General features: G+C 46.6%; 1 protein-coding gene across 3 annotated transcripts in view; it reads left to right on the top strand.

The window, feature by feature from the left end:
* Positions 1-23,487, top strand: part of LOC138284064 (tropomodulin-3-like) — a 257,423-nt gene that overhangs the window by 211,548 nt on the left and 22,388 nt on the right. For all 3 annotated transcript variants that reach the window (XM_069222468.1, XM_069222470.1, XM_069222469.1), the window contains exon 7: positions 681-788. In XM_069222468.1, the coding sequence (XP_069078569.1) occupies positions 681-788 (108 nt within the window). The remainder of the gene's footprint in view (positions 1-680; positions 789-23,487) is intronic.

Genomic DNA, 23,487 nt, shown 5'->3' with positions numbered 1-23,487 from the left:
TTGCCTGCTTGGTCCTGCAGGACTTCCTGGTTTAAGCCCATTCGCAACCCACCTCCAATTAGCATCTCCTTTGGAATCCGTTCAGAACGTGAGGAATCTGCGACGGCTGGAAGTCACTATCAGAAGAACAAGTTACTTACTTTTGATAACACACTTTGTGTTAAAGATTCCATCTAGCCACAGATTCCTCACCGATTCTCCCTGTTATGTTATTGGACTCTACCCATCAATAAGATCCCAAGTCTAGGAATCTGTATTCTGGTCTATCAGTTTGCTTTTAGAGCTCCACGTCTTTGGGCATGGGCAGTCTTGAAAGCAACTGAAGTCAGCAAACAGGAGTGGCATCAATATAGGATCTGTAGCAGAACCGTGTTTGTGTAGAGCCATATGGCACCAGCTTCTGGAACTCATAGGTACTGTGGAAAAGTTTCCAGATCCAGTCTCATGCGTGGGGACTTTTGAAATATTGAAGAATCTGCTGCTAGGCAGAGTCTCTACCAGAAAGAATGTTACTGAAGGTAATTAACTTATTAATTGGTGTTCTTGAGGTGAATTCTGTGGTAGTAGAGTAGTACTCGTTGCAAGACTGTATGGAATTAAGGATAGGATCAATTGGGAAATAAAGGTTGCAAATAAAGACATACTCTGACCTTTGAACATATTCTACTTTGTCTTTAAAGAATATTCCCATTCCAACACTGAAAGAATTTGCAAATGCCTTGGAAAGGAACACCCACGTAAAGACCTTCAGTCTGGCGGCAACTCGAAGCAATGACCCCGTTGCTGTTGTAAGTAGGCTGACAATTCTAATACATAAAATATTTCACGTTTTTTTCCTAATCTGTGCAGTACCTCAGCATGCCTCTCACAATGTTGCATAGTTTGTATTTTAATCATCTTGTACATAGCATTTATTTATTAAAGAAAAATGTATTACCTAGAATAAAAACCCGGTAGCTTTCTGTGAATGGTGTATTCTTCATACATTGTGTAGGATATTCTCAGGCTTGTTGGTGGTGCACACATATGGACATAGTCATTGAAGGCTGTGCTCAGGAGTCATATCTATCATGTTAATTAGTGGATAACACTTCTATACCTGCACCAATTTCTCGCTGTGAATCTTCTAATAATTGGATGAGTAGAAGGCAGCTCTTGGACAAGTGCAGTCGAAAGGAATAAACAAGGGAAACGTTCACCCCAATTAGCAACTGTTGGGTTGTATATTTGTGGATCCTCCATTATAGACTTGCCAGGAAGTTCACAAACTCCCCATCACTGATGCCCATTCTAAAGATGAAGTAGAAGGACCGGAGATGTACAAGAATATTTTAAGGATTGGTTATTATATCCTTGTAAGAACATTTACTGTAGTGTGTGTGTATGCCTACCAAATAAATGGGCACCAGTCCCCCTTGTTTCATGCAGCTTGAGAATGTATGCTTACTTTGGGTTTTTCTGTTTGATACATATATCATGTACTTAAAAGTATCTTGTTTGTCATGCATACACAACAAAAAACAAACACACTGTTCATGCCTTGTGTCAGATGTGTTTTTATTATGTTGGAAGCATGGTTTGTTGTAGATTACATGCTGTGCATTACTTCTCCCATCTAGTGGTTGTGGCCAGAACTACTACTCATTATTTTCAAAGTTGAAAAGATTTGGTATTGGGCACAGGAATGGATGAGTGTGAATCTGCACATGACGTGTCAGCCTCTAAAACAGTGGCTTATTTACTTTCCTTACCCACCTGCCAGCAGATAGCTTACCAGGGTATGTGAAAATGGGCAAATGGCCCCTACTTGCAGTTGTTGCAATGAATAACTCGGGCTACAGCATTGAAATTATTCAGATCTATAGAATGTAAGATAATCTGTTTTAACATGCTAAGCATTCTTCCCTTGAGACCACTATTTATTTTTATCAATTTTGTTACCTAAGTGCAGGCAGGCACTTTGAGTTACTCTGAAGTAAATTATGAAGCTGTTTTATGTGATAGCCTCGTTTGTGGGCGGTAACTGAAGTTATGTTTACTACCACGTATCTTGCTGTCGGAGTAGCACTTTGCCACAGTGTTGACATTAGCAGAGCGACAAGTGTTCTAAGATGCCTATGTTTTGACAATCCAAGGAGCCTCAGACCTCAAGCTGCAATACTCTGAGAATGAGGAGGATAGCTTGGGAGCAGAAATGGAGCCCCCCACTCTGGCAAGCAGCAGTTCGTCTTTCCAAGGCCTGTTCCCTGAGGAGTTGGCAGACATGAGGGCTGAAAGGGAATTCAGGATGCAGATGGACAAACTGCAATTGGGGGAGAGCGAAGCCGCTGCAAGGAGCACCCTAGAGAAAAGAAATTGGTCATGGGAGAGGGAAAAATGACCAATGAGCTAAGTCTAAAGGAGCTGGGCATCAGAGCGAAACAAGTGGAGTCCAGCAACAGTGGTAGCAGAATACTCCCAGTGTCCACTGGAGAGGTGAGAGTCTGCATCCTACAAGACTTGGTGCCAAGTGATGTTGTAGGAAATTATATACACAAGTTGTTTTCTGCCTAGGATGTAGCCCTGAGGATTCACAGGGTCCCAGAGGAGCATTAGGGGGTGATGGCTAACTTATCGAAACATGTGCCCACAGTGGGGAGGAACACCCTTCTTACTGTAGAGGTGGGGGATCCAGATACAGTACACCCCTGTGAAGGCCATACTTGTCTCCAAGTTTGAACTGATCCTTCAAAGGTGCCGCCTTAGGTACAGGGGCAGTCACAAACTTCCAAGGCAGTCGTGGGTGGTCTTTCATGACTATTCTAGCAAGATTCTAGCAAGGCTCTAGTAAGGTACTGTTAGAGGACAGTTCTGACCATCAGGTCTGCCCTGATTTTTCGATTTTTGACCACCTGGTTTTTGACTGTTTACTGTGAGGAAGCCTCCTATAAGGTGACTCACGCACAATAAACACATGGTAAAATGGACTGCGCGTGTTTACCGCCGGTGTGCTAAGGAAAGGCTGCTGTGGCGCAGCAAGGGCAGGAGGCCCCGGGCAGGTTACATGTGATCATGGGTGCGCACCGGGCTGTGGGAGCAGGATTCCTGGTGTGCGCAGCACAAGAACTGCGCTTATGTAATCCTGGTGCAGGAGGAACTATGCAGAGTGGGTGGTGACCTGGAGTAGGTCTCATGAGAGGGGTGTACACATGTGAGGGAGAGTCAGTGTGCTTACTGTCTTTTCACTGTAGGGACACTCAGTTCAATGCCAATGTCAGTGTGCTTAAGGTATTTGCATTGTGGGGATACTCCATTAAATGTCAATGAGAAAGGAGGGCCTAGGGTGCAACTCCAGTTCTCTGGGGTCCACCGAGACCAGATTCACACCAAAGTACACTGTAACCTGTAAGAAAAGAATGATGCAGTAGGTTACAAGAGCGTAGTTGTACAACTTGTGGGTCATCCATGGATGTCATCTTTCTCTGACTCAGCTCAGGATTAGGGCCAATTACCGCTCTGTCCAGTTGCTTGAGCAGGGCCTTGCATCAATCAGCCAGCTGTCATTCCGTGCCAGGAGCAGGCTGGAGAGGCCCTGCGAGTAATGTCAGGGAGGAGGGGCTGAGACTTTCAGAGCACATGTGGCAACTAACTCCTGGAGGATGCCATTTTGAGCTGTCCCAGAAGACTGTGCAAGAAGGAGGGGATGGGGGCAAGGGAGTGATGTGGCACATCTGGATAGGCCAGAGGTGCAGACCTGCTGGACACTTCCACCTCTACTAAAAAGGTCCTGCACAGGAGAGAGCTCTCTCTCTTGGCTGTGCTTCACTGCTGGACACTGGGACTGCAGACAGGCGTCATGGAGACCTGGAAGGAAGAACCTCCTGACTGCCCTTGGGGCAGGGACCCTGCCCATGAAGGATTCCAGGCCAGCGAGGCGAATGCCAGGGCCAGGCAAGCTGGCCCCCTTACCCCCCCAGAGGACTAGTCGGGGGAAGGACTGGGCTAGCGCAAGGAGAGTGTGCTGCCCAGAAGGAAAGAGGGAACCCAGAGGAAAGGTTGGCGCAGGGAGTCAGTGGGACTGACTCCCTATGATCTGGGACCGTTTGAGGCCAGGACGCCTAAGGAGAGTGCTCCTGGTGGCAAAGGCTTGGCACCAGGAGCGAAACGACGCAACAATGATGAAAATCGGCCCTTGGGGGGCAGAGATATCGCAGGAAAAAGGATGGCAACCTTTGACCTTTTGGAAAAGCAGCTACGAAGCGCGTGGAGCTCAGCAGCTGCTCGAGGCTGTGCCCCCAGGGTGGGCCAGGGCCCAGGGGCTGCCCCAGGAGGAAGAGGAACAAGGGGCGTGCCGTCGCATTCCCCCTCTCAAAAGAGGGAGGGGCCCGAACCACATCCCGGGGCCCCGTGAAGCCTGGCCCATTTTTATCTGATGGTGGGGGGGGGGGTAGGCTGTCGCGCACCCCCCTGCCGCGGTGTGAAGGGACCCCGGTCCCCATCCCGGGGCCCCCTGCAGGGAAGCCAAGCCAGGGAGCGCCATCGCGCTCCCCGCGAAAATGCGAGGAGGAGCCCCAGAGCCTATCCCGGGGGCCCAGGAAGATCGAGGAGGGGGGGGGGGGGGGGGGGGGGGGGGGGTGCGCCGTCGCGCACCCCCAACAGAGGCAAAAGCCGGGGGGGGGGGGCATCGCGCTCCCATCCTGGAGCCCCCAGCAGAAGTGAAGTCAGGGGCGCCGTCGCACCCCCGTGAAGAATGCCCGGAGGGGCCCACAGACCCCATCCCGGGGCCCCGAGAAGAGGAGGACCTCGGGGAGTGCCGTCGCGCTCCCCGCCATGATGAAGAGGGGCCCGGACCTCCTCCCGGGGCCCGAAGCTGCTGGGAGGAAGGGGGGAGTGCCGCTGCACTCCCCCGAGCGGCCCGTCCAGCCGCGAGCCTTTCCGCGTCTGCCCGCTGGAGCGGGCAGACCTCACGAACCAGGCCGGCTCCCACGGCAGCACCCGGAGGTGCAGGCCGTGCGGGTAGCCGGCGGGGGCGGCCAGGGGTGAGCTCCCTGGGCCACCCTCCAATGAGGGAGCCCTTGCATGACGAGGGGGTGGCCGGGTGGGACCAGCGGCAAACCCCCCACCCCCCCCCCCCCCCCCCCCCCCCCCACCCCAGAGAGATGTCAGCGCGGCGGCACAACGGCTCTCCCCAGCACAGCCGGAGAGCCGCTCATCACCTATGCGGCTGCCCCAACAGCGTGTGGTGGTCCCATGGAGACGGGGCCACCACCAAGTGCATGCCCAGAGACAGGGGGAGCTGCAGGAGCAGCGCAGCCTCCCCCCAACATCGTTTGGTGTCCCCACCATAGGTAGGGTGGGACAAATGAACGATAACCCCCCAAGGGTTCGAGTGGTGTTTGGGGCACAAGCTTATGTGAACTTTTGTTCCTGCTTTGGGAATGGTGCCTACTAGAGGTGTAGGCTGGTATTACCCAATGCATTGAAATGTTATTCTATGGTCAATTTGTAGTAATCCAAAAATAATCTAAAAGTAATCCTAATGGTTATATTGCTTGAATATGGTCCTATATGTTCCCTGATTATGCTAGTTTTAATAATGACATTGACAGCCACCTCTTGGCAAGATGGAAGTATTTAATGGCACATGTAGGTGTATTCATTTCACCTTACTGTCAAATGTTCAATACTGTCAAATGTTCAAATGTCTCAAGGGGGATACTGGGGATTGTTTTGCCATGTGAGTTGTTGGATTATATTCTCCCTTGAGGAGACCGGAGAGATTACACAATGTTTTCCCAGAGGGATTCCATCACTTTGTATATATTTGTAGATTGTTGCATAGTATTGAGTAGTGTGAGTGAATAATATACTTTATCAAAAGAAAAAGCACAGGCTGGACAATCATTTATTGAGAGTCATGCTTGTGTGCTCGTGATGGAGATTACTAGCCCACACCACCTCTCTTGAGTAAGCCTTAGACTGCTCTGCAACGCTACCCTATGAGAGTCAAGCGCTACAATGGAGTGTTTGGTTCCCAGTGGCGGTCGTGTGCGGACTCGTTACTTGTGCAGGCCACACAACTAATGACCCACCTTCCAACAGGCACGGAGTGGTTCGGTGAGGGGCAGAAGGTCAATGACTATTTGGGCTGTGTATTCTGATTCTGAGAAAGCACATCTGCAATACTGGTTTCACAGAGCTGCGCCAACACCTAGTGGATAGTAAGCTCACTGACCCCAGGGAGCTTGCTAAGGAGGCAAACCTCTGAGTTCAGTATCAGAGTGTCCAAGAAAGCATCCGGGGGGGCTCCCAAAAAAGTGGTCAAGGTTCCCACCAGAAGAAAGAGAGATAAATAAAAATAGGAAGGAGTTATCTTAAGACCTTCCCCCCCCCCCCCTCCCCCCCCCCCCCCCCAAAGTAGTTCATAGGGGAAAGGGACCAGGCCACAATCTGACCACAAGAAGAATAGGTTTGTAGAAAAGAACACAGGAACGTTTGCCCCTAGGTGCTCTGAGTGGTACCAGTTTAGGCATTTCAATGGAGATTCAAAGTTCCCCAAGAGGGCACAGCCCCCCCATTGGTGGGCATACCCCAAGGTTGGCTAAGGTAGCGCTTGGGGTGGTGATGGCTTCAGTTAGTATGGGGAGGGGGGAATCAGCTGAGGTTGCCCTAGTGTCCCTGAGTGACGGAGAGATGGTGCCCAAAGTCCGAATGTCATACAATACTTCAATGTATAGGGTGTAAGTCACCATCAGTTGGCAGAGTGAGGAGGTTCTGGGGGAGACTGGAGCTAGCATGACTACCGTAAGATGCCATCTGGTGTCCTCAGAGCCCCAATACATTCCACCAAGTTGTAGTAGCAGACAACCATAAGTGTCACTTCCCAGTGGCCCTGGTCCCATTTGAATTGGGAAGTGGGGGTGGTTTCAGGGTCTCTTAAGGTAGCTGTGAGCCCTGTCATGCATGTGGATTGTTTGTCAGGAAATTACCTACAAAACACTGCCTGGAATGAAGTGGAGCTTAAGTCCCACCTGTAAAGTTGGGGTTACCTGAGTGGGTCTGTATGACCCACATGGTCCACATCTGCCCAGAATGGGAGTCAAGGAAGCCTGGAAGAATAGCCTAGGCAGTTGCTAAGAAAGGGAAGTGCAGGGAGCGTGGGAATCTAGCCACTGAAACTCTCACGATACAGGTGAATGGTGTGCCAGAGGAAGCTGCCTTGGAGCCTTCCAGGGAGGACATTGCCTCCTTAGGAGGCTTGTCTGAGGTTGCTGGATTATAAAATGAGGGTGGGCACACTAGGGAGGAGTTATGCAAAGCACAGGAGGAGTTCTCAGCCCTGGAGGGCGTGAGGCAGAAAGCTGAAACCCAGGAGGCTGGTGACATCTCTGAAGTACACCTAGTTTATTGGCAGATTGACCTCCTGCATATGGAGCCTAAGGTACCTTTGCATGGGGAAACATGCATTTGTGCCCCCTATCCACCCCCCTTTCCACCCCCTCCCAGTGATACATGGCCTTCCTACTGGGACTGGCCTATGAGATACTCCTGGCAGGACTTCTGGGGCAGGACAAGACTGATGCTAGGCTTGTCTTCTACTTTTATTGGCCCTGGATGGAGACATCCTCAGATACCTTCTGCAGGACATGTCCCACTTACAATGCCAGTGGGGAAACAGGAAAAACGTTTTAGGCTCCTGTGAATTTCTTACCTGTTGGCACCCCCTTGAAAAGGGTTAGTATCAACATTGCTAGACCCTTTGATCCCAAAAATGCCCTAGACAGCAGGTTTATCCTGGTTTTGGTGGGCCATACCACTGGGTACCCAGAGGCAGTACCTCTGAGGACTGGACTGCACCGGCAGTGGCTCTGTCCCTCATGGGGATTTCCACCCTAGTGAGATTTCCCAAGGAAGTGGTGACTGACAGGGACACCAACTTATGTCAGCCTACATGAAGTCTATGTGGGAAGAGTTTGGGGTAACTACCACACTCAAACCAGTAAGCTTATCGAAAGGTTAAAAAATTCCCTGAAAGACATTAATTATGGGCTTGCCTAAGCCTATGAGGCACAAGTAGGACAGACATCCTCTTACCATGCCTGCTCTTTGCCTTTAAGGAGATACTACAGAAGGGAGTTGGGGTTAGCCCACTTGAGCTCCTGTAGGGACTCAGTCTGATTAAGAAGGGTTGGGAGCAGCCTCCCAACAAGCTCCCTAGGATGTGGTTAGTTATATGCTAGACTTCGGGAACTAGGTGCAAAAGTCTGGAAAAAGGTTTCTGAGAACCTAGAAGCCAGCCAGGAGTTCATAAAACTATAGTCCGACCAGAAAGCTACTCTAGTAGAAATTCAGCCTTAGCAGAAAAGTATGGGTGATGGAGCCCTGTGTAGCCCAGGCACCCCCAGGACTGTTGGACATGGCCCTATGAGGTGGAGACGAAGTGGGAGGCCACCGGCTTGATGGACCTCAAGACCCCCTGGAACTTTAGGAGTACTCCATATCAGTCACCTGAAACCCCCCTGTGAGAGGTCTGAGGTCACCATGATCCTGGTGACAGATGATGAAGTGAAGTGGGAGAGTGAACATGACAGGGATTGTTGCTGTTGCTTGAGAAGGGCTTCCACCTTCCTCAACCAAGGGGCGTGGAATTTAATAAAACATCTAAATGTAGATGGGGCACGTTACTTCATAAGTCTACTTGCCTTGTAAAATAAATCTACTTTGCCTCTTTGGTGCCTTGTAGTGTGGCAACAAATTGTGGCAGCAATCCCAGTATGTAGGAGCTCTGATAGTAGCCTTTCTGGTTATGCTTGGGCTAATACTATAGTAGGACTTACATACTAGCAATTTCCTTATTTTGCCACGTTTCCACAGATCTACATACTGGGCCAGGATATAGCGGTAAGCAATAGTTCAAGGGTTGGTATGCCCTTTCGAGTCTGTGCAAACCTACTAACTTGCATGTTTTAAGGGTTTTCTCTAATCATTTCCCATATTGAGAAAGGTTGGAAATTTACTCCTGACAAACATCACAAGTAAAACTTCTTCCAGGGATGGAAAAAGTGGTTAAAGGTAAAGTGAACTTGTAAACACTCAACAGATTTACACATGAGCAAATAAACACATGAATGTTTGCTCATGTTAAAATACAGTTCACAAATATTTCTAGGAGTACGATTTCCTGGTCTACTGAAAATTCTTGTGCATTCATGAAATACGCATCTCTGCACTAATGTAAAGCCATATGCTATGGGTGCACATTTGTGACTTTCTTTAACAACTGGGCCCCTAAATAGGTCTGAGGTTAACCAAGACCTTTGTTTTTATTAAAATTCTATCTCTCCATATATCGTCTGGCTTCACTGTGAAAGATCCCAATCAGCTCTTTCACAAGGAACATATTGACTTACATAAAGCCTTGTCAAAACAAGACACATTGGTGGTCAGTCTTTCGGTTTTGTCAATGTCAAACCTGTCGTCTGCCAATGCTTGCTTATACTCATGTTTCCCATAATAGTGTTGAAACTGGTTACAGTGACTTTCAGTTATGGATATTTTTGGAAAAACTAGCATGCATCTACACATTTTACCATATGATGATTCAAGGAAATGGTATCTAAAATCTCACAGTAGTTTGGCTAGACATTTTCTTTCCTAGTTGCTTTTTTTGTGAACATTTTATTTTGAAAGCAAATAATTATTAATCTTGCTTTCAAGCTTCTGCAAATATGTGCTTCTAATCAGAGCATTCTGGGAGCATTATATGTAACCTCATATTGTTAAACTTTGCAAACGTGTGTACACATTTTACTGGAACCACTGTCAATAGTGCAGTCCGAGTCACCCTAGTAATAAATGCTTTTCATTAGTGAACCAGATGTATAACAGCATTAACATATGGACATAAATATGACCTTAACTGCAGGCGATGCCCTTCCCTGCCCCATAATGTGGTAGTGTAAACTGACACCCAAAGGGTTTGTGCTGCAGGGGGTTGGGGAAACCTGTCCCAAGACACAAACATGAAAACATGTAATTGACCACAAAGAGAGCAATGTGGAGGAGGGGAGAAAAGCACATGACGGAGACATTAGGAAAAACATGCCTCTCATGGAGTGGCCAAACAAAAAGAAAAAAGTAGGTCCCTAAATGTGAGCAGAAAAGGCATAGAAGCCAGTCAAGCAAAAAGCTGGTAAAGAGGCTAAACACAAGATGGACAGGCTGAAACAAGGAAAGCCATCCAATACAAAGCAAGCAAATAGGAAAGACAGTAAAGCCAACCAGTAGTAAGCAATGGATGGGCTGTGAGCCCCAGTATGTTCTTGGTAAGTCCCTGATATGACTTCCACAACCAGATAGCTTGTGTTCTTTAGTAGACCCAACCTTAAAATAAGCTTGATTTGTCACTAAATATCAGCTAGTATAATTTATTTATCAAGAAATGCCGAGGTTGGTTCAACCCCATATTCTTTTCTATTATATGTGAATCTTAAAGAGAGGGCCTTGGAGGGGGTGGGCCATGCGCCATGAAGTACCTACAAGGCACTTTTACCTCAGCCCGCCACAAACCGCCTCCTCCAAAGTAAAAGATAAAGAGCTTGCTGGGCTGGTGCTGATGTCCTGGGGTGTTTTCATCCCCCTTAATGGATGTCAGCAGTTAAAAACTTATGAAAACAAGCTGAAATCTAGTTTACGGTGGTTTTCATCCTGTTTTCCATGCCACTGTGTGAAAGCAGCTCCTCATGGGGTGAATGTGTCTAGGAAGCCGATATCTTGTGTCACAAGGTTGCACTTTGTGAGTTGGCAGATCTGCTTCATTCACTGCTAAGGCACTAATGCAGAGTGTATGGGTAGCACGCTCCACCAATGAAACGTGCACGGCTGGTAGAATGCTGAATTGTAGTGTGGCCTACGCAAAAAGTATTTTGGTGTGATGCAGAATTGCACAGAGGGGTCCTATTATCCTTACTCTAGTGACTTTGATTAGACGTGTGACGGAGAGAAGAGGAGGAGGGAGAGTTATAACACGTGTTTTGCAATCAATTTTTTTTTGCCCCTGTATTAGTGGGTTGATGTAGACCCCTCCAGCTTGTACTCTGGATTGCGGCAGTTATTGCAGATGCTGTGTAATGTGCACACAGGAGTGAGAGGAGATCGCCACATGGACACAAACTGGATATGGGCACCCAACGATTTAAGTGTTGTTCCGGGAGTGGTGAGGAGATATCCCAGGCTAGCATGGGGAAAAAAGCAGCCACACTAAATGCTTTTTAGACATTGCCCTTCCTTTCATGTTTTAGCTCCTCCCTGGAGATTGAACCAAATAAATGTGTTCTTACTTGTCTTTGTTCTTTGTATTTTGCAACACACTTTTTAAAATGTATTTATTTTTTAGCATTTCAATGTTATTCCTGGATGTGCAGTGTGCTTTCTTACTATTAACACAGGCATTCAGCTTATTATTTATGGTGCTTTCACCCAGTCGGCTGTCTCTAATGACTCCCACTATTATACTCCACTTTATGCCACTCCTTCCCACTCCACTCTACTCAATTCTGTGCCACTCCACATCACTCTGCCCCACTTTACTCTTTGCCACTTTATTCCTCTGTGCCATTCTGCTCCACTCTTCCTCACTGCACACCACTCAGTTCTACTCCATGCCACTCCAGTCTACGCCATTCCACCGCAGTCTGTGCCACTAAACTCTTCTCCACTCTGCTCTGTCACTCCACGCTACTCCATTCTGTTCCACTCCACACTACTCTGTGCTACACCACTCTACAACGCACCACTCTACTCTGAAACTCAACTTTACGACACTACTCTGCACCTTTCTACTCCACTATGCTCTACTCTGTACCACTCCAGTCTACACCACTCCTCTCTAAGCCAGTCTGCGCTACTCCACTCTACTGCATGCCACTTCGCTCTATGCCACTCTGCTTTAAGTCACTCCACTATATTCTAGGCCACTCCACGCCATACAGTACCACTCTATGCCACCCCACTTTGTGGCAAAAGTTTTAAAAAATATATATATATATATATTTTTTTTATCTCTGAGACTGCCTTCCCACCCCCCCCAAATATCCCCTAACCCCCTCCCCCCTCACACACACACACACACACACACACACACACACACACACACACACACACACACACACACACACACACACACACACACACACACACACACACACACACACACACACACACACACACACACACACACACACACACACACACACACACACACACACACACACACACACACACACACCCCCCCCCCCCCCCCCCCCCCCCCCTCGGGTGCAGGGTGGCCATGCCTGGCCCTGCCCACTCATATCTTTTTAAAAAAAATCTTTTTTCCTATGATTTGGAACTGAGGCCCGATTAGAAGATGGCTGCAGGCCTTGAGATTTGTTGGTTCTATAGATCCATGTAGGAAAGTACCATCTTGCCTGGCATGTTACCCCCATTTTCACTGTATGTATGTTTGTTTTTGCCCATGTGTCACTGGGATCCTGCCAGGACCCCAGTGCTCATAATGTGTTCCCTGTGTGATGCCTAACTGTATCACTGAGGCTTTGCTAACCAGAACCTCAGTGTTTATGCTCTCTCTGCTTTTCACAATTGTCACTGCAGGCTAGTGACTATCTTCACCAATTCTCATTGGCACACTGGAACACCCATATAATTCCCTTGTATATGGTACCTAGGTACCCAGGGTATTGGGGTTCCAGGAGATCCCTATGGGCTGCAGCATTTCTTACAGACAATTCTTACACAGGACTGCCACTGCAGCCGGAGTGAAATAACGTCTACGTTATTTCACAGCCATTTTTCACTGCACATAAGTAACTTATAAGTCACCTATATGTCTAACCCTCACTTGGTGAAGGTTAGGTGCCAAGTTACTTAGTGCGTAGGCACCCTGGCACTAGCCAAGGTGCCCCCACATTGTTCAGGGCAAATTACACGTGTGCACTACATATAGGTCAATACCTATATGTAGCGTCACAATGGTAACTCCGAATATGGCCATGTAACATGTCTAGGATCATGGAATTGTCACCCCAATACCATTCTGGTATTGGGGGGGACAAATCCATGCATCCCCGGGTCTCTAGCACAGAACCCAGGTACTGCCAAACTGCCTTTTTTGGGGTCTCCACTGCAGCTGCTGCTGCTGCCAACCCCTCAGACAGGTTTCTGCCCCCCTGGGGTCTGGGCACCCCAGTCCCAGGAAGGCAGAACAAAGGATTTCCTTTGGAAATAGGTGTGAAGGGCTGGGGAGGAGTAGCCTCCCCAGCCTCTGGAAATGCTTTGATGGGCACAGATGGTGCCCATCTCTGCATAAGCCAGTCTACACCGGTTCAGGGATCCCCCAGCCCTGCTCTGGCGCGAAACTGGCCAAAGGAAAGGGGAGTGACCACTCCCCTGACCAGTACCTCCCAGGGGAGGTGCCCAAAGTTCCTCCAGTGTGTCCCAGACCTCTGCCATCTTGGATTCAGAGGTGTTGGGGCACAATGGACTGCTGAGTGGCCAGTGCCAGCAGGTGACGTCAGAGACCCCTCCTGATAGGTGCTTACCTCTTTCAGTAGCCAGGCCTCCTTTCTTGGTAGCCAAACCTCCTTTTCTGGCTATTTAGGGCTCTCCTCTGGCTATTCCTCAGATGACTGCTCCAGGACGCCTGCAAAACCTCAACAAAGTAGCAAGACGACTACCAGCAACATTGTAGCGCCTCATCCTGCCGGCTTTCTCAACTGTTTCCTGGTGGTGTATGCTCTGAGGGATGTCTGCCTTCACCCTGCACTGGAAGCCAAGAAGAAATCTCCTGTGGGTCGACGGAATCTTCCCCCTGCCAACGCAGGCACCAAAGTTCTGCATCACCGGTCCTCTTGGTCCCCTCTCATCCTGACGAAAGTGGTCCCTGGAACACAGGACCTGGGTCCAAGTGTCTCCCACAGTTCAGTGGCCCTTCTGTCCAAATTTGGTGGAGATAAGTCCTTGCCTCCCCACGCCAGACAGCAAACCTGTGTACTGCGTGATTTGCAGCTGCTCCGGCTTCTGTGCACTTTTCCAGGACTTCCTTTGTGCACAGCCTAGCCTGGGTCCCCAGCACTCCGTCCTGCATTGCCCAACTTGCTGAGTTGGACTCCGACGTCATGGGACCCTCCTTTGTGACTCTGAGTCGACCGCTGTCCTCAGATCTTCTAAGTGCCTGTTCTGGTACTTCTGCGGGTGCTGCCTGCTTCTGTGGGGGCTCTCTGAGTTGCTAAGCGCCCCCTCTGTCTCCTCCTCCAAGGAGCGACATCCTGGTCCTTTGTGGGCCCCAGCAGCACCCAAAATCCTCAACTGCGACTCTTGCAGCTAGCAAGGCTTGTTAGCGGTATTTCTCCCTGGAAACACTTCTGCAACCTCCAGCACGCCGTGGGACATCTTCCATCCAAAGGAGAAGTTCCTAGCCCTTTTCGTTGTTGCAGAATCTCCGGCTTCTTCCACCCGGAGGCAGCCCTTTTGCACCTTCATCCGGGGTTTAGTGGGCTCCTGCTTTCCCCCCCCATCCCAAGACCCTCCCCCCCCCCCCCCCCCCCCCCTACCAACACTTTCGTGACTCTTGGACTTTGTCCCCTTCCTTTACAGGTCCTCAGGTCCAGGAATCCGTCTTCAGTGTTTTTCTGGTGCTTGTGGTTCTTGCAGAATCCCCTATCACGACTATTCTGTCTTTCTGAGGTAGTAGGGTAACTTTACTCCTACTTTTTCAGGGTCTTGGGGTGGGGTATTTTGGACACCCTTACTGTTTTCTCACAGTCCTAGCGAACCTCTACAACCTCCCATAGGTCTGGGGTCCATTTGTGATTCGCATTCCACTTTTGGAGTATATGGTTTGTGTTGCCCCTAGACCTATGTCTACCTATTGCATCCTATTGTGTTTCTACATTGTTTGCACTACTTTGGGGTATAGATGCAGAAAACCCCTACAATAGTCTTAATGTTACAATATTTTCTGTTATTCTGTCTGTTGACAAATATCATTACAACCATAATTTTGTTACATTAACTACTTTTCATAGTGTGTGCACTAGGATAGGATTTTGATTTTAATAAAGCTTGAAAATATACTTCTAGCTTTCCTTGGGTTCTTAATTATGTCTGTTCAGGATGGAAGAGGGTTTGGGTTCCAGAAACTATTCTTTTCAGTCTCGCATGATTGATCGTTACCTAATATGCTGCTCACCCATGGAATGCTCCGTGGGCTACAGTAGTTTCCAGTCCGTTGGATGCTCTGTCTCATGTGGGTACATTGACTACGTCCTTGATGCTGGAGGGTCTAGAGAACCCTCTCTTAGGCCATGTTCTGGCGAGATATCCAGAAGACATATCAGGACCATACTAATTTGAAGATAGGGGACTACACAGGCTACTTAGGCCCAGCCATGTGAAGGACTGCAGGAGCATATCTCACCATTTCATGGGCTCAAGAGGACATGTGCCGCTGCAGCATACAGTTAGGCACAGCCTGCGGAGATTTATTGTGTTGAGGGCACAGATAACAAAGGAAATAGTTAATGACTGGAGTGGTATAAATAGGGAAAATATGGAGCAGAGTAAAGTCGCAGGAAGGATGAGTTCCTTCACATGGCAGAGGGGAAGAGAATGTAGGCACGGGTAGAAAGTCTCTATACTTTTCCAATTATGGACCAGCCTCTGGCCCCGCGCCCTTCTAAAGGATAACTTCACCAGTACAAGGTAATATTATCACGTGTGGGCAGGTTTGGGGGATGTACAGGCTGGAGAGGCAGACAGTTTGACGGTCATGCTCTCCTGCTGTGCTGCTGTACATCCACCTGCTCTAATCCAGTATTTGTAATACAACAGACAGTGCAGTGGTCCCCTCACGCATGTTGGCTCTGTGCTGCTTCTCCAGCTGCATTTTGTAATAGCTACATCCCCTGCATATTTTTTTAACCTTGGCCCAGTTTTGATGACTCAAGAAAAATACCTATCACAACAATCTGCCAAGTTGGTTGTAAAACACAGACTGTGTTCTGCATGTTCTCTTCCATTCCTTATCATTGACTTCAGTAATTCTTTGAGTCCCTGCTTTCTGATGAAATAGCCCTGCATATTCAATATTAATTGGTTTAGTTGTGTTTTTTAAAGCCTTGTCTTCGACAGATTTTTACATAACTCAGATTCAATAACCGTACCAACTACCTGTTTTCATTCCCTCTCTAACCACAAAACCTAATCTTTACTGAATGCTGATCATATCAGTGTGACTATAACAGGTATGCACACCTCTTCGCTCTACACAAGATTACTTCATTTTCACCACTCCCCCACCTTATCGGCTTCTCTGCTCCCACTTAATCCACTTTTTCTGTTTCCCTCCAGATTATCGTGTATAGTATTTCTAAAGCAGTTACATTTTAGCAGCTTGTCCTTATGCATTGTCGGACTTTGTCACTGTTCTTATGATAAGATCAACACATTTAGCCGTGGCTATGTTTAGTGCTGCTATTTTCTATTTGCTGTTCCTGGTTTTCTCTGTTACATGCAGGTTGTTGTTGCATGGCTACTTACCCAAGAACTACTTGTAATTTGAATTAAACCTACAACGACTCCTTCCAACTGTCTCAGTGCTTCTAATGTGTGTAACCATCTTCGACCAGTTAAAGGAGCACAACCTAGTGCAAATAAACATCTCTTTATACTTAAATATGTCTGATGTTGCTTCTCGGACAAGAAATGGGGGGCTTGTCCAGTCATATTTAAATAAGCCTGGGCTGCATTCAAGGAGAAGAGGGACATCAGCTTGATGTGACAGGCAAGGTGTATAGTGCAGACCTAGCGGCTTCATTACCCATTGTTGGAGCTTCGTGCCTGCTGTGCTAGTATACGCAACCTCGCCCTTTTTACAGGGACCCTGAACTTCGTAAAGCCTCCAGCTGCTTCTACATAATGGAAGAGAGTAAAGGCATGATGTACAACAGTTTTGCGATTGCAAATCGTGTATATTAAAGTATTGCAGACTTTAAAAGTGCAAAACATAAAGTTGAAATGTGCTATAAGTACGAGTGAGTCACAAATGATTTGTCTCATAATGTAAACAATGCAGAATCTGTTAGAAGAGGGGTGTGAAATAGGCATTCCCCTTCCTGTTGATTTGTCATGTGATGTATCAGTGATTTTTAACCGCAGTTGCAAGCCATTGATGGGCTACCTCTTCATTGTAGGTGTCTGTATGCTTTCGCTCAGTCAGAGCTGTCTATGAAGGTGAAAAAGGCCCTCCACTCTGAACGTGGGATGTAGTTATCTGGGAACAGAAGACAGCCAAATGACTGCTGCATGATGCCTGAATTCCCGTTGAAACATGGCAATTTTATTTTTTGATTGCATTTCCTGATCCCCTAGGGGGCATCTTCACAGGGTCTCAGACTGAAGTCTGGAAGAATATGAAATTGCCTGCCCTCATGTTGGAGCTTTCCATTTGAGAAGGCGTCATACAGAACAGTATCACTTTATCATGAAAACATTACTCTGAATACACCATGTTTAATGTCCATTTATCCCAGACTTGCTATATGGACACTTCATCCGTTTGGAGGCTGATTTCCATTACTAAGACCTCATGCTAGTGAAATTCGTACCCAGTTTTACTACCCTCGATTCGGCTTATGACATTGCCACCTCCACATTTTCGAGTTATGCAGTGACACTCCTAATCGCCGTTGACATTTCCATTTGTTGCCATCCCTTCTTTGCTTTTGTGCGGTCAGGGGTGAAAAAGCATTAATTATCTTTATGCGACTATCTCCTGGTCTATATATGTCATGTCACTGTCCCCTCACTCAACTGGTAAACAGACTTCAAGCAGCTGTCAGCTTTGCTCTCTCCAGGAAAAAGGTTCCTGCACCAGTCCCATTTTCCATCTTCTAGGCTGCAGCAGATCACGGTGGGCACGGTTAAGTTGACCCAGCAACCCCTGGATTCAGTGGCTGCCTAGTTTGGTTGGCACAATCTTGCTCAGCGCTAAAGTCCAGAGGAAAGGACCTCCTCTCCCTTCTCACTTTGTATGTGCGGGGCAGCCCTTAGACTATTCCACCGGCTTGGAATAAAGCTCATAAGTGGGAGCACAACAGAAGTCCACCATTCTGCTCTCCTCCAGACTCTTCTCTAGTCACTAGATGTGTTTTAACAGTTATGTAGGACAATATGACTGAAAAGAAGAATGTCTGTAACCAATTTGTTTGAGGTCTATCACTTGTGACTGAGTAATATTTAGGCACAGGCACTGAGCAGGCTTGGCACTTTGTGTTGGTCAAGTACCTTTATCTAGTTTTCCAAAAAATAATCACTGAGTCAGCCATAGCCTGCAGTTTTACAGAGTAGCATCATCATGAGGAATATCAAAAGGACATTTCTTAATATTTCACAAAAAGCAGCTGTAACATCTTTGCTTCAAAGATGACCTAGCACTAACTAAATCCTAGCTCTTGTGTTATTTCAGTGTCTGTGGTACCTATGGACAAGAAAAGGTGCCGGATATATACAAAGATTAGCTTTAGCAGGATATCTCTCCTTGTCTTTTCCTTTAAAGTCCAGCTGCCTAATCTTAAAAAACGTAATTAGCATGTTTTGTAATGCATCGTATTCGCCCTAAAGGAAAACATGCTGTATTTAAAAAATATATATATATATATACGCTTTATTTAAAAGCAATCACAGACATGGTCTGCTGATCTCAGCAGGCCACCACCCTTCTGATGGCTGCTATTTAAAGTGAGTTTACAATTTGTGACCTACCTTACTTTCATGCGGTAGGTCAAATTGTGACCTACTATGAATCAATATTTTGTGAACCAACCTCTTTGTACATGTCATTTCATAAAATACGACGCTGAGCGCAAACATACTGGTTACAAATTGTGCTCAGTATTTTGCAATCGGTGCTTTGTGCATCTGGCCAATTGTCTTGTCATGAACAGTGGTTTTAATGCGCTTTCAATCTGTGTGGCAATAAACACTGCCAAGTACAATATGCATCTGGGCACATAATTAATCATGTTATTGGTGAAGCAATAACATGACTACCATTCTAAATGTAACTCTCTTACAAACCACACATACATGAACGTGTTTTTCAGTATATTTTACATTTTGAACAGATTTACAGAAAATGTTTTAGGTATCATCAAAAAATGTGCATTTAAAAACTCTATATATCTCTTTTCAACTGCATACCAGGTAGCTAATACCATCATTGGTTTATACATATCATAGGAAGTCGAAGAACTAGAATAAAACAATTTCTACATTTTAGTCATGCCTAAAGATGAGTGCTATCATTAACATTTCATACAATGCTTAATAAATCCATATATAAATGTGTCTGCCACTATCCTACCCAAGATAACCTAGTCTAATGTAGCTTTTACACTGGAGGTCTCTAGGAACGGTGGGGGAAGAGGTCTTCGTCTTCAACATGCTTGTTCAAGCAGAGTAGAGTTAAGAAACTGCTGCACAAGCTTGGCTTTTATTGTGCCATGTGGCCGGATCTTCAGAAATGTTTAAGACATTTTGAAAAAGCCTATTTTGCATCACCAGTACAAACACCTTTTAGAAGACAGGTATGATGGTCACAAGACCCCCGTGTTTACTTTTAGTTATGGAAAGTTAATCTTTCCCAGTTATAGGTTTAAAAATTTATATAGGGGCGTGGACTGCCGGTTCGTGGAGTGAGACGTGTTTCTCTTCTCTTCTCAGTCTCCCGCGGGCCACCCAGCAAAGTCGTAAGCACTGGAACTCCTCTAATTAGACATGCGCTGGGGAGACAATGCTGCCTTCCCCTCTGTGTCCGGAAAGGGCCTGCATGCTCTCTGGTGCTCCCGGCAAAGTCGCAAGGAGTTTTTGTTAGCAGCCTTACGTTTCCTTGGCCGCCATCTTGCAACACTCAGGCCGTGACTATGGACGCCGTGCTGCCGTCAGAGGGAGCAAGCAGCAGTCCCTCTGGCACACCTGGATGGCTGAATTTACCACGTACCTGAGGACCGACAGCGCAGCACTGCCAGAGTCTGCGATCCCCGCATTCTTCCATCCTGGGAGAATTGTAGAGGTGATGGAGACACACGGAGGTAATTAAGCAGCGGCCCGAGCAACTCTGGAGTAGAGGCGGCAGTGAGATGCCTGCTGAGGGAAACGAGGATCAGCCAATCAGCTAACGGCTACATGACAACTATAGTCTCTTCCTGCACTACGGGCCCTACTAGCTGGCAAACATATACTGGTGAGCCAGCCCTACCTTTTGTCCCCCTTTTTGTTGACCAGAGTAACGGGACCCTGGGGAACAATTTTACCGGCACCTGATGCCGCAAAAAGACACCTGCTAAGCACACTTGTCCCTGGCTTCGAGGTGAATTTCCCGATTAGCACTAGGCCTTATACAGTGTGGAATTCTCCCATGACTAGTGCTTTGGGGGGGGTTTCATCTACTGCAGGCAAGGGGCATATAATGTCCGCTGGGTTGCACATCTGGTGGAGAAGGCTCATCGCATACCAGCATGCCTTCGCTTTCTTGATGCAAAAAAGACCTCCTGAATACTGCAGAGATACAATACTGTCAGCTAAGACATTGAACTTTACACCCAGCGGTCTAGCCCGAGGTCATCCAACCGTACGCCGCATTCAGAAAGTTAGTACGGTGCTGGGTCTAGGATCCTCCTTTTCAATACATACCACACGCTACAACACTCTGCACGACTCGCCCATATACATATCCGGTTTCCTTTCAAAGCTCCTCTGCATCAGATATCTCACACAAACAGTGGTAGACCATATGATGGGACATCCCTTAAACGTACCGTAGCAACTCCCTCTGAGAAACGGCATATAAGCTTATATTCCAATAGGACTATACCCCAGCACGCTTCTACGCCATTTACCCCTCTACGTCAACATGGTGCTGGATATGTGCCCTGGCGACAGGCGACTTGTGCCACGTATGGTGATCCTGCATCCTAATCACAATTTTCTGGAAGGAGATCTTAAGACACACAAAAGCTGTAGTAGGCTTTCCACTCCCTCCCATATACCTTACGGTGACTCTAGGCACCCTCCACCTTCATTTAAGTGCAATTACCCATGGCGACTGGAAACCTATCAGCTATATGCTTCATGCGGCACAACATTTCAACATTTAGTGGCTTTAACTTGGAAAAAAACAGACACCTCCATCCAGTGCACAGTGGTTTACCCACCTCTGGCATATCATGGCAATGGAACAGCTATCACGTTGTCTCCACCAACAGAGGCCAAATTCCAAACCCTGTGGCGTCCCCTGCTTCGTTACTTTACATGCATGGACTTCACCTGTTTCAACCTGCCATGACTGAGAGCGCTACAACTCTTTGACTGACTCTCCTTCACATCCTCACTATGGGAGTACTTTTCTCTCATACCCCCTGGTTAGCAGCCCAACACTCTTTGCACACTACGTACAATTCTCAATACATCTGATAGACTGATTCCCTGTGACAACCTATGGATGCCATACCTTGTTCTGTTAATTTTTATTGTTCTGTTGTTTATTTTTGCCAAGCATCGCATTATGCATACTTTTGGTAAGTACCAATTTGTTAGTCCATTGCATCGTAAGCTATCCAGGAGCTGTGAATTCACAGTGCAAGTATCATGTTATTAACTCTTACATTTGATATGGTGCTTCTGTTTTATGGTGATTTGCTTGTCTTATAACCCACCAAACCTTTCAATAAAAAGATTCTGAGTCAAAATCAATATTGAATCAAACAGTAGGATCGGCATAGATTAGAAACATTGTTCAACAAGTATTGGCAAAGCCAATAGGTCTGGCTTTAATCTGCCAAGGCATTTAAACATAGGTATTCGTAAATGCTGTTATTTCTATTGATTGCACAAATGGGATTTATCATTAAAACCTGGCTTACTGACTTTGCCAGTTCATTTATGTGTAGAATACTTATAGATGATCGTGACTCAGGTCAAGTTCAGGTGGTTTTTAAAACTGTGCTCCTCACTCTTGGCTGAACAGCAGAAGCAGCTGCTGTGTTTGTGCCTTCTCTATAAACTCATGCCTGCACAGAACCATAGTGCAGTTGTTTTCCCACCTCTCCTCCAGCCTTTGTCTAACTGTTGAAAAATACCATTACTCCGGATACTTAAGCTTTTTCAAATAGTGCCTTGCTTCAGAGTGCCTCTGCCCCAAACTCCACTTTAATTTAGGTGAGGGTGAGTCTGTCTACCTAACTGCTAGCCACTCTTGCGCCCCCGCCCTCCCCCCTCCCCCCCCCCCCCAGTCCCCCACTTGCCTCAATGCATTTACTCCACTGTCTCCCTCGACGGGTTAGTAAAAACGTAGACTCCTCAGGTAGAGCTCTTAATATAAATAACCTTTGATATAATACAATATTATGCTACTTTGACATCTATGCTACAACCCATTTCTAGTAGTACCTTGCGAATTTTAAGTGCATGACATTTACATATCTCGGTGGCCAGTGCTAATTATGATACCCTATCGGGTGCTTAGCCACCCCTGATTGATTGAGGCTAAGAGGGCGTGTGTTATGTAGCTTTTCTTTACCGCATATTGTGTTTACATTTTTAAAAAACATGCACAAGGTAAGAAGCATTGTGGGGTTTTCTAGTGTGATGGCAAATTAAAAGGAGTAAAATCCTGTAACACCAAATAACCAACAGGCACAAAAAGAGGATTTGCATTAACACAAGTTAGTTCTCCCAAAAGAAGCAAAAAGGAACTAAAAGTGAAATGTGATATCTTAAACAACAGACTTCTCTTTCTGGCAAATATCAAGCTTCTGTCAGTCCAATCATAAAACATGACACTGACACATTCACAGCAGTCTGTCATTGATCAGAGGAAGGTTCCACAAAGCATTCACAAAACTGTATCTATGGTCCCTAAAAGCAGTACATTCAAATCACTGCCACCTTTCAAGAAGGAGACCCCTGTTTTATATTTTGCCATCATTCAACATATAAAAAGATGCCACAAGATGTGTTCCTTAAATCGTTCTGTAATTTTGACCATGTTAAGGCAGTTGTCGTAATTGAGTAGCTAATCTTCTACCAATCTAGAAATGGTTGGTTTTGTTCCTGTCATGCAGAGAAGTTAGTAGTGTTAACCGATTTGTTAAGAATGCATCCGATTTTCTTCATGCTCTCAGTTTAGCAATTGTCCAGAGGAACATATCACTCAGAAAGTGAAGCCCTTTGATCACGGGTTACCACTTGCTTCCTAGAAGTTATAAGAAATAAGCTTAGTTTACCGCACAAAGAAAATGAGTGGTGTTTACAAATAAGGTTAAGTCTCCCTTGCACCTTAAATGTGTGGCCTTTTTTAAAAAAAAAGTTGTGATCCATTAACTTATGATGCAGCATCTCATCACGAATGAACTCTTGTGTTTTAAACATCCTGGTTTATCACTCATCTCCATC

This window comes from Pleurodeles waltl, chromosome 3_1 (assembly GCF_031143425.1).
Source record: "Pleurodeles waltl isolate 20211129_DDA chromosome 3_1, aPleWal1.hap1.20221129, whole genome shotgun sequence".
In the NCBI taxonomy this organism is placed as follows: Eukaryota; Metazoa; Chordata; class Amphibia; order Caudata; family Salamandridae; genus Pleurodeles; species Pleurodeles waltl.
This window is presented reverse-complemented; position numbering and strand designations above follow the sequence as displayed.